Source organism: Sebastes umbrosus, chromosome 13 (genome assembly GCF_015220745.1).
Source record: "Sebastes umbrosus isolate fSebUmb1 chromosome 13, fSebUmb1.pri, whole genome shotgun sequence".
Lineage (NCBI taxonomy): Eukaryota > Metazoa > Chordata > Actinopteri > Perciformes > Sebastidae > Sebastes > Sebastes umbrosus.
Genome location: NC_051281.1, coordinates 26,015,809 through 26,027,730, shown reverse-complemented (window position 1 = coordinate 26,027,730; position 11,922 = coordinate 26,015,809). Strand labels below are relative to the sequence as shown.

At 41.8% G+C, this 11,922-nt stretch overlaps 1 protein-coding gene across 9 annotated transcripts in view; it reads right to left on the bottom strand.

The window, feature by feature from the left end:
- Nucleotides 1-285: 285 nt before the first annotated feature.
- Nucleotides 286-11,922, bottom strand: part of tns1b (tensin 1b) — a 205,480-nt gene continuing 193,843 nt past the window's right edge. For 8 of the 9 annotated variants that reach the window (XM_037790812.1, XM_037790813.1, XM_037790815.1 and 5 more), the window contains 11 exons: nucleotides 10,807-11,861; nucleotides 10,607-10,693; nucleotides 8,298-8,426; nucleotides 8,013-8,105; nucleotides 7,158-7,235; nucleotides 6,150-6,218; nucleotides 5,980-6,006; nucleotides 5,375-5,543; nucleotides 4,204-4,272; nucleotides 3,888-3,917; nucleotides 286-3,631 (listed from right to left, as the gene is read on the bottom strand). In XM_037790812.1, coding sequence (XP_037646740.1) covers nucleotides 3,493-3,631; nucleotides 3,888-3,917; nucleotides 4,204-4,272; nucleotides 5,375-5,543; nucleotides 5,980-6,006; nucleotides 6,150-6,218; nucleotides 7,158-7,235; nucleotides 8,013-8,105; nucleotides 8,298-8,426; nucleotides 10,607-10,693; nucleotides 10,807-11,861 — 1,945 coding nt within the window. In that variant the 3' untranslated portion in view covers nucleotides 286-3,492. The remainder of the gene's footprint in view (nucleotides 3,632-3,887; nucleotides 3,918-4,203; nucleotides 4,273-5,374; nucleotides 5,544-5,979; nucleotides 6,007-6,149; nucleotides 6,219-7,157; nucleotides 7,236-8,012; nucleotides 8,106-8,297; nucleotides 8,427-10,606; nucleotides 10,694-10,806; nucleotides 11,862-11,922) is intronic. The other variant, XM_037790820.1, reaches the window with a different exon arrangement.

Below are 11,922 nucleotides of genomic sequence, written 5' to 3'. Positions count from 1 at the left end.
CTTTCAAAACACAGCACATCATAATCTGATTTGCCATTTCTATGCTGATGGTTAAGGTTTGGTTAAGGTTTGGTGAATGTTCTGCAAATAAAACGGCTGGGTTACGGTTATGGAGACAGTGGTTTGAGTTAAAAAAAATATATAATTGGTTAAGGTTGGAAAGATTTTGTGACACTATGACTGCATATTTTGTCCTAAGCTTGTTTTTATCTTATCTCTATATAAATAAAGACCCAGTGATGGATGCCAAATTACATGTGTAACAAAAACACAAGCAATGTTGTATACATTTTTGATTTGTACTGCTTTTTAATGTGTTTTTTTTTTCCATCAGAAATAGTAAAAGCCATACAATGTAGCAAACCAAAAAAAATGACAAAGCTCTATACAGGCATAGTAGCTCATTCACACACATTCTACAGTCCGGGCTGATCTGTCAAAGTGGGCAGACGCCACTAGAGTTTCCATCTTGGCAAACAAATGGCGAACATTCAGTTTGAAGAAGAGGACATCCTCTCTTCTCAACGAGCATTTTGAAGGCAAAAAATATAGATTCCTCTGTCAAGACACAGTCAGTCGTCACGTGAAAATCAAAACCTGATGATAACTATCGATGGGCATCTTTCTGGAACTGGCTGGGTTGAGTAAGACTTGAGGATACTGTGTACGGATTACAGTCAGCAGCGTTAAGATAACTTGACTTGAGCATGCAGGCTCTTGCTAATAAATAATGGAACATTCTAGTCAGATACAAAAGCCCTGTAAGTGCTGAATTATTATTTATTTTTTTAAGAAGTACATTTGAGTCAGAATGTAACTAACCCTTTTTTAATTAGTTTACATCATGCTGCCAAGTGATCCTAGAGCATCAGGCATAAAGGAGGGTGTCATAACCGCTACTACTCAATCCTTGAATGAATGGGACTTTAAAGGGAACATATCATGCTCAGTTCCAGGTTCATATTGTTGTATTTTGGGTTTCTACTAGAACATGTTTACATGCTTTAATGTTCAAAAAACACATTATTTTTCTTATTCTGTCCATCTGAATATACCTGTATTCCTCCTCTGTCTGAAACACTCCGTTTTAGCGCCTGTCTCTTTAAGAAAAAGCCCAGTATGCTCTGATTTGCTTGCGAGAAAAATATGGTGCACCTTTGCAAAGGTAGTTCTCAAGCTGTGGGCGGTATATTCTAATGAGCCTGCATGTGACATAGGAAGGGGAGCCAAATCTGAATGTCTTGTTGAATCACACGTTTTCTCATCGAGCCACCCTACCAGAAAACTGACTGGGTTGTCTTATTTCACAGTTTCCGGGTTGGTATGCACTCCAGATACTCAAATGTATATGCATAAGCACTGAAAAAGTGAGTTTTTCATAATAATGAAAAAAAAAAAAAATCATAATATGTCCCCTTTAAAATGCAAAAGAAAACTAATTTGTTATGAAAATTAGCATATGCAATTAAAATTGAAGTTCATTTTCTCAGTGATCAGATTACTTAACTCAAACGTTTACCCTTTTTACGTGCCATAATCACAGCTAAAACACTGTTAGAATAAAAGTGGTTCCTTTTGTAATGATTTTTCCGCACCACATGAGGGCAGCAGCAGCTACTTACTGATCTGACTAGTTTTCCATGAACAAGCTCCAGAACCAACGCTGAGGTTACTGTAGAACTACAGGAACTAGTTAAGTCTGCCTCCACACATGCAATTATTATGACATGAAATGAGGGTCTGTCCATATCTTCTCTTTTTTGACATGTAGAAACACACCGATAATACTTCAACATTTAAGTGCTAAACTTGGACAATGTATTTTCTAGGCAGGTTTAAGTTAATAAAACAATTGTGTTGGCATCGCTTTAGGATAACTCCAATTTGGACTTTAGTAACAGCAATCTTTCATACAAAATATTTTCGCCTCACTTAAAAAAACAAAAACAAAGCCTCCCCAAGAAAACAAGAATGTTAACAAAAGGAAGTAATGCTGTGAAAAAAACATAAAAAAACAACAGTTTGAAATGCACACACTTTACACCTTATATATATGTCAATGCACTTGACTTTAGCCAAAATAAAAAGCTTTTCTTCTCGTTTTCAGTAATCTTGATGTATACTTTATAATACATGTATACAGAGCAACAAAGCAAAAAAATAAATATCTTAAGTCACTGTTTGGAAGTTTTTTTTTTAATATATATCTATATATATGTATATTTATATGTATAGCTTACTTTTGGGTAGGGTGTGAGTTGTTAACAGTTTTGGCCGGCTGACGCAAAGAGCTTCTTTTCTATTGACGGAAAGTTTGAACACAGAAAACTGAAGAGCGGTATAGCAGGACTAGACTTTTCTATAAAGATCGTCCTCACAAAAAAAACGTTAGGCCCTTCAGTAATGAGTGGAATAGTGTGGCGATGTGCTGAACAGAAAATGATGGCAGATCCTCTCCTTTACTTGTCTGACCAAAGCGATCAAGAGACTTTGTGATTCAGTGACTTCAGTGATGACGCACAAGAGAAACAGTTTTAGCCGATAAATGTCAGACTCTAGCTGCACTTCAGAGGAATAACATCCGTTGCACTACTATATCGAAGGACCCGTGGGAATTTTGGAGAGCAACCTTATGTCCAAGTTTGGCTATTTTGCATATTTAAGAGCCTCGGAAAGTTTCATGTTCTTCTTTTTTTCCTACGCAGCTCTGCATTACAAAAAGAAAGTCAGGCACCAAATGTCATCTAGAACAGTCCTACTCATAAAGCAACCTAGAATATTTACACAGACCTCGCCAGCCGCAAAAAATGTCCGACAACATTGTTCGCAAGACGGCGACGGTGCAGAATTGACCTACAGTATCAGTACATACAGAAAAGAAACAGTTCAGTATTTTTGATTAAGCAGCCATATTTGTTTTTACAAAAGAATACTTCCGACCCCTCAGACAGTGGCACACTATACACGCCCTGACTACTTTTTTTAAAATCTTTGGTTGACTGGTCAAAAGCCTGATAGATTTACAATCCACCTTTACATCACACAACTTGACTTCTTCTTTTAAAAAAATAAAAAACTGAAACAATTGCTAAAAAATAACATTTGCACACACGTTGTCATTCCCTCTTCCTGTTTCATGCGTTACCCTGCCAGGGGAGATCCCAATCGCCTCCCGTCCCATTGTCACACACAGCCACGCCCCATCCCTGCACTTCCTCTGGTCCATTCTGGAGTCCGTCCAAGAAGAAAAGCACATGCATGCAAGCCGCTCACACACATACATACACCACACACTCTCCGTCTTTCATGCACAAACACACGCAGACACGCACGCAAATGTAAAAAGAGCAGGAAAAATAAGGTGACGCGTAAAACCAAATGCTAAATTGTTCAAAACAGAAAGTTAAGTGTCTGAGGTTAAAGGGCAAGGAAATAACCAAAGGCGTTAAAAAAAAAAAAAAAAGCACGCCGGTTTTTTTTTGCTGACAGCTCTCATCGTTTCTGCGCGGCGATCATCTTCGAGACGAAGTTGACGATAGCGCTGGCGGGCTGGTCGGGGTCCGTCTCGGCGAAGAGGTGGCTGACGTTGTCCGTTGTGCTTCCCTGCTTACGCGCCACAAACCCAAACAGCCTGGAAAGACAACGTTGGGAGATTTATTTGTAAAAGCTGTCACGTTTAAGCATTGGACTGCGTTTACAATGGAATCCATGTCAATAGATAACTGAAATTATATATAATCACATATGCTGTATATATATATATAATCATTATCATTATCTGTAATCGCTTATCCAATCATGATTTTCACGTAACCCCCCCTTTTCCCCTTTGTTCTGAAGAAACATCAGATCAACGGTAGCACTGTAATCCGCAGAAGTCCACTTACTTGGCCGTGCCTCCCTCAGGCTTGTTCCACCTGTAAAGATTTGATATGTGTTAACATTTGGAGACAGACAGCTGCATACTGATGAATTGTGGGCTTGCTGCTAAGTTTTCTGAGAAGTTAACTGCATCGAAGGAGTGAAATGCAGGATTCACACAATCAATAATAGTACAAATAACAATACAAACAGTAGACAAAGACCTATTAAGAATAACAAGATTTTTAAAGTATTTTGGTACTCAGTAATTTTGCATCTTATCAGCCTAAAACAAACCACTAATGGCATTTTAAGAAATCATTTTCATGTCTCTGTACTCACTTTCTGTCCTGAGGGTCAGTATCGCAGAACGTGACAGTGTTGGTAGGATAGTGGCGTCGGAAGAAAAGCCTGAAAAAATTGAAAATGAAAATGAAAATGTGCATTATGTGGACATAATTAGTTTAATCTGGAGGTAGCCTCCATCATCATGCTTATAATTATAGCATGACTAACACCTGGTTTCCTCCATGAAACTGGTTAGCTGATTACAGCCATTGATTATACACATCCAGTTGGTCAATATGAACTTTAAACTAACTTCAACTCAATGCAGACTCTACTGGGTAAAACGTGTGTCCAACTGGTGATTGTCAAACTAACTACAGCATTGTCTCTGATAGAAGTGTGCAGACGTTATTATCTGTGTCTGTATTCGGATGGGTGCGGGACGTGGGCATGGTTTGTACCGGAAGTCACATTAAATCAGGCAAATGTTGTATTTTCTAACCTGATATCCATTGGCATTGCAATTTTTGTGCATTCAAAGAGCAGACTGTATATATAGATGGACGCCGCGTCTCCACTTCCTCCCCACTGTACAAAAGTGAAGCCAAAATACTCAAGAGATTTGGGCGTCATTTGGAGCCAGAGTCTGCTCAGCAGTGATTGGGGCAGCTGGAGCCACGGTATCGAGGTCCGGCCCACACATCTGCCCGAGCCAATCGCGAGCTGAACACGCCCGGAGCTTGCTAGCCACCTAGCTGCTACATTAGCACCACAGTAGCTGTTTGGCTATAAAGACACAGCAACTAACCATAATATCTCTATAACTACAAGGGCTGTCAAAGTTAACGCGATAACACCTTAACGCAAATTCGTTTTAATACCACTCATTTCTTTAATGCATAACGCGACTTGCAATTTTAAAGTTAGAGTGAAGATACTGGCATCAAATGAAACTATAAAAACCAAAGGAATCGTTTGGTACCAATCATGTCATACTAGTTGTTTAAAAGGAGGTTAAATAACGCTCCTGTGAGGGTTTCTGGACAATATTTCTCATTGTTTTGTGTTGTTAATTGATTTCCAATAATAAATATATACATACATTTGCATAAAGCAGAAACTTGTGTCTCTTTACGACATCAATCTGCAGCAAAACCTCCTTTATCTTGTGAGTCAAACATTTCAGGAGGTCATTCAACAGTTGACTGGTGGTATCCAGACTTACTTCCTCTGGTTGTCGGTCAGCGTGATGCCTTGCGAAGACACCTTGAAGTGCACAATGGTGGCAGGAGCTGGAGAAGCGGCAGCCAGTGTCTCAGATATGGCCTTGGCAACAGCCTGAGGGCCCGTCAGTGATTCCATCTCCACTGAGTTGATGTAGAGCACGTTGCATGCTGGGAAGAGAGCAGACGTCCCAGTCAGATAACAAAAGAAATGTCAAATGGAACAGTCATTTCTGTGAGGGCAAAACTATACAGATTGTATTTATCAAAAAATGATTCCTGTTCAAAATGTTATTAATGCCTGTTTTGACGGATTCATGCACATATATTGATTTCCTCTCATTAGAGAACATGCTGTCTGGAACAAAGTTGGGGTCAAACCGTTTTAGAAACAAATCCATCCAATATCATTCCACATAAAACATTCTGTCTGTTATGGACAAGAAGCTGGACACTAATGTTAACGGACAAGATCTAAATACAGCTCAAAGAATTCTGTTACATTAATCATTTATCTTCATTTCTTGCAGGTTAAAACATACACGGACAAACAAACAGGATGCACATTCCAGATGTCGGATTCCAAATAAAAGTGCACAGGGTTTACCATGGGAATCAGCAGGGGCCCTCTGCACTGGGATAACAAGGATGTCACGTTGTCAGAACAAGCGAACGGGATGAGTCAGGACACATTAATAACGTGGTCATTAATGTCCTAAAGCTGTGACAGCACTGCTTTTAACAAAGAGAATGAATGAAAGTGAGTTTATGTTTTACCTGCTCCTTGTTTCAGCCTTTCGGCCAGTGGATTTGGTGTGGCGACTTCTGGCACTTCTTCAATAAGATCTACATAAAACGCGAGAGAGAGCAAGTTAACTGGTGTTGTCATAAAGTTCAGTTTTCATTTAGTTGCACTGAGGGCTCCTGCAGGGGTAACTTTGTTGTCACCATTATTTCCTTCACTAAACATCAACATGTGTCTATTACTATGTTAATTACAGGTTCCAGTCTCACCACTGATTTTATACACTGTATATCTACCTGCGAGAAAGACACTTTTATGGTAATCACTTTTAAATCATACCTAGCAACAAAAGTATTCACAGATGGAAATGCCTGGAACCAAACTGATTTAAAATAATGGTGCAGGTGGGGCAACTCCTTATGATTGTTTTTTTCTTTTTTTGGAAAGTTAATTTGTGTAACTTGTGTAATACTCTTTCAGTTTAGAGGAATACTTCACCACGAAACGATTATTTGTCTATCAATTACTCAGCCCGTGTTACTTTCTTCTTATTTTTTCGCCTGCCTCCACAAAGACTAAAAAAATGTAGAAAAGTCTTGATGAACTGAAGTAAATGGGGGCCATGTTTAACAGCAAAACTATAGCAAAACATCCGTTTACAAACTCCCACACGACTCACACAGTATAATCAGTTTTGTAGTCTCATTTACCCACTTGTTAGCAATGGATGTTGCTAACAAGGTAACGGATATAGTTTTGCTGTTGTTAAACGCAACCCCCAATTAACTTCAAATCATCGAGACTTTTCTGTTTTTTGATTCTCCGTTCACCGTGGACGCATGCGAGAAAAGACAACGTTTTCTTCAAGAATTCAAGGTAAGACGGGGTGAGTAATTGATATACAAATGATTTGGGGGGAGAAGTATTCCTTTAAATAGAGCTTTTAACTGTGGATGTGATCATAACTGGGCTCAGAAACAACAATGAATCACATAAAAATGCATAACGGTTTTGCTGAACACACATTTGGATCCACAGACCTGTGGTAGGGATAAGTAGTTTGCAGGGTAGGGCCAGTGGTGTGATAGCATGTTGGTAGACCAAGGCGGACAGACAGCCTGTCAAACAAACACAAGAAACAGTCAGAGACAAGCATCGGAGCCACAAAACACTTCATACATACAACTCGTTTTCCACAGCTGCAGTAGTACTCCCCCCCAAAACCTGTAAACACACCACGAGAATCAACCCACATCTTGCAGATGCCATTAGGAGCACCGGAGGACACAGAGGCACATGATTTTTTTCAGATTACCTGTCACATACTGTCAGGATATAGTGACAGTTTTAGAAAAATAACTTTTTTTTAATCACATTTGCTCCATTTCTAGCCACTGCTGCTTTAAATGTGGCTTGTTAGATTTACAATGGTAAGTAAAACAAACTATTAGCAATGTAGAAAAAAAACACAACCCATCATTCTTTTGGTATTAGTAGTTGTACAATAATACAAACAGCAACTTCACACAAGTAAAAGAGTGATGGATTGAGTTATGAGTTGAAGACAGCAGAGAAAGAAGAAACAACGAGAGGCAACACAAAAAAATCAGCTGGCCCCATTTTGGATTTGGCAGAGGAGACAAACACACACACACACACATCATACATCATATAGCTTTGCAGTGTAATTAGTGAGGAGAACAGAAGTTACAGTAGGTCGCTACAGTCAATACTATAATTACAGTAGGATTACATGTTATAGAAGTTGGAAAAGGGTGCAGGTCTGTGACAGACACACAGAAAGGAGCACAAGTGTTTTGACTTTTCCTCCAGACTCTTCACAGCTTCGCAAAGCTGTCAGTGCACATGTGAATGTCATGCAGGCCTCCACTAACCAAAGTAAGGCTCGTTGGGACACCCCTTCAGCTTCACTCCTTTAGGGCTGCTCTCGATCAGGAAGTGCCTCACCAGCTCGTTGTTGATGTCACCTGAGAGGGAGAGACGGGTCACAGCTGTTTAACACGGAGACATCACCTCATATATCTGGTATTAAGACATTAACTTCAATTCTGTCTCCACCCTGACCAAAGAACACACCAGGGAGAAAGATGAGACACAAAGCAGAGGAGTAAATACTTGTTGCATTAGTAAGTCACGTAAACCAGCATGCTGCCGCCTACCTTTCTTGTTCTGATGCACTGACGGTGGAGGAGAGGCCACCTTCATTGCCAAGCCGTACGCCCCTCTGAACGAGTGACTGTCCCGGATAACAAAGGCTCCAGGCTCCCTCTCTCTCAGCAGGCCAATAGCTGTAACACAGTGGACAATCAGTTATTTGATACTATTGGAACATTAATTGTGAGTGTAGTGATACATTAGGCCACTTTGACATGCTCAACTCTTTTAATTTAAACCACGCTAGCAGTAAGTCTCTATTGATGGAAAAAGGCTCGGTCAGTTGGTCCACCACTTTGGTCCGCATTGAAAAGATCTCAACGACTATTAGATGGATCGCCGTGAAATTTTGTACAGATATTCATAGTCCACGAACCCTGATGACTGAGGAGATCGTCGGACTTTTCCTCTAGTGCCACCATGAGGTGGACATTTGGTTTGTAGCAAGGGGCAACCTCCGGTTCTGAGAAGTGAAACCAATGTTGAAGTGCCTTAAACTTATATTCAAATAGACCATAAAACAGATTGACAGGTGGCTACTACGGTGTTGTCCGGTCTGGGAGTTGTTCGTGTTTTCATATCAGAACTTTAACCCTTTCACAGAGTGTTTTCAGTTCATGCAAGTTAATTGTTATATTTTGGTCATCTAAAAATGTCTTCGGTTGTACTCCACCCTCTCGTGTCACTTCTGATTGCAAAAAAAAACAGATGGCGACGGCCAAAATTACAAACTCAAAACCTTCAAAACCGTAGGCAACAATCCAATTGGTGATGTCACAATGACTATGTCCACTTATTATATAGAGTCTATGAGTTGTAGTGAAATGTCTTAACTACCAGACGTCAAAATTTGAATGTGTCCGATGCCAAATACCTGCAAAACTAACACCTTTCCCATCGGCCTCAACTGTACTTTGTGTTTAGTGCTGATTAGAAAATAACAGAATGCTAACATGCAAAACTCAAATGGTAAACATGGTAATCAATATACCTGCTAAACATGAGAATTTGTCATTGTAAGCATCTTAGCATGCTGATAGCATTTAGCCCAAAGCACCACTGTGACTAAATACAGTCTGACCGCTATTTGATGTAGTGTATTAGAGTTAGCTTAGAGCTAAATTACATCTGCAGTCCCTTGACAGGTCACTAAAAGAAAAAACAGGACAAGACACAGACATAGCAGTACAGTACTTGATAAATGAATAACAGGGACATTGGTAATTGAAAAGCCTTGTATACTGCACTGGCTAAGCCAGCTCATTAAAGCATCAAGATGAACTACAGAAAAAGGTAGCAAAACATTATAAGAACGACCAAAAAGCAAAAGGCACAAGCCAAGTCCTGACCTTTTCGTTTGAAATATTGATAGTCAGTCTGTATTTCATTACAACTACAACATTTAACAAGCCACTTCGTTTTAGACACGCTATTGTTCAAGGAGAGGAGCTTTAGATCAATTACTTCACTATTCAGTTCAAGGTCTCCGCCTGTCCACATGTGATAGTTTAAGGAAGGAAGATGGATGAGATGAGCAACACATGCAGATGTTCCCTAATTCTCTGCATGTGGTGTGGCTTTTCTCCTGGGAGCACACGGCACTAAGTATAAACTCTGTGTGCATGTGTGTGTGTGAGTGTTAGTGTGTGTGATGTCATTGCAGTCGAGCATGTGCTTGCATTTAACATGATATAATCCAATACTGGACATGAGCAAATGCAGATGGGGCAGCCAATAGCCACTGACCTCACAACCAAACACACATGTACAGAGATGTTTATAGACCGGTATGTGTGTATTTTTATCTCCGTGCATATTCATTATCGCATAATGTGTGCACATGCATTTATGAGATGTGATTACGTCAGGGCTCGTTTGCGTGAAAGTTAACGCCGTGCCTTCCAATTTAGCAAAAGCATTAAAGGTCGATCATCCCAACCACATTTTAAATGCTTCATAGGAATACTCCACCAGAAATAATGCTGACCTAGTTCCTTATTGAAAAAGAGTATCTAGGACATCTATGCGGGAGGAAGCCGGAGAAAACCCACGCTGACACGGGGAGAACATGCAATCTCGACACAGAAGGGCCAGCAAGGGCTAGCATCTCCACAGCGTATAGGGGGTGAGTCTTTGATATTGAAACCATAGGTGGAATAGGTGCAATATTCCTTAATATAATTGTCTAAACATTTTGCCGGAGTGGCACACACTGATCCCCAGCAGGCACCTGGCACCATGAAGTAGAAATGAAAGGGCAAGGAATGTTACAATAATTGTCTAAAGGTCAAATTTGAGCCTCTCAGCATCTTACCTTGCTCCCTGGAAATGTCTGGCTTGTACCAGAACTTGGACGTGTCTTGGACAAACTTGACATTCAGCCTGCTCTCAGGACTTCCATCTGCGACAAAAAAATCAAAAGAATGTCACAGAAAGTGAGAGAAAGGAGCAAAAAGAGAAGAACTACACAATCTGTTTACATGTCACTCCAGATAATGTACTGTATGTCCTTACCGGGCATATTGAACCTGGAGAAGTCAGAGAGGGTGTGGAAGTAGCCGGGATTGCTTCCTCCACTCACTGCTGGGGACATAATCTTCCCGTTCAGCGTGCCGTAGGACACTGCTCCGTTCGGTCTATCGCCGCTCGACATGCGCCTCTTTTCTGGAAGCTGAGGCTGGAAACCAGGGGCTGGGCTGCCCTGCCGGAACCCTACACCCATCCCCATCCCCATCATCCCCCCATCTTGGTAGCCTGCAGGCGAGATGGGGAAGGAGGGAGTGGGTGGTCCCTGGTAGCCCGAGGAGCTGCTTTGTCGTGACAGGTTCCCGTGTCTCTCATCTGGGGTGGTGTAACCGCTGTGCATAGGGTGACGGTCCAGACTGGGGCTTCTCTGGGACACCTGCGATACAGAAGGGTGACGACCCAAAACTGGACTTCCTTGGGGGTTCGTGATGGACGGCTGTCGGCTGAGCACGGGGCTGCTCTGCATGGGATGGCCCAGGGACGGCTGTCTGCTGAGGACCGGGCTCCGCTGAGGCCCCGGTCCCGAAGAGGCCTGTCTGCTGAGGACTGGGCTGCTCTGAGCTCCCTGAGACGGACGACGACCGAGGATGGGACTGCTACCGAGACCCATCATGCCCAAATCAAAGCCGTTAGCAGGTGATGTTTGCTGGCCCATTATGATAGAACCATCCTGAATAGCACATGAGCGCTGCTGGAGGAGGGGGTTGTAGGGGGAGCCAAGGACGTTGGTCCGGTGCTGTGCACGGGGACTTCCGTGGCTGAGCGTTGTCTGGAAGGGTTCTGAGGCGGGCGGTCTGGGATCTGAGGTCGCATAGCTCCCCAGCATGATGTTGGGGCCAAGGTAGGATAGTGTAGGGGTAGTAGTGCCAAGGTAGGAAGAGGTCGGAGAACTGGAGTCTAGGTAGGAAGAAGCGGGGGTGTTCAGGGCTTGGTATGAGGGGGTGGGAGTGGGGTAGGCACTCTCTGTAGCCTGGGAGCGGAAGCCCGAATCAGTAGTGGGTTGGGACGGAGTGCTAACGTTGCTCTCTGCTAAGGGGTGATCACTGGAAGAGAATTGGAATTGTTCATTAACCAGCTGAAGTTTTCCACACATCAAACTGTTTA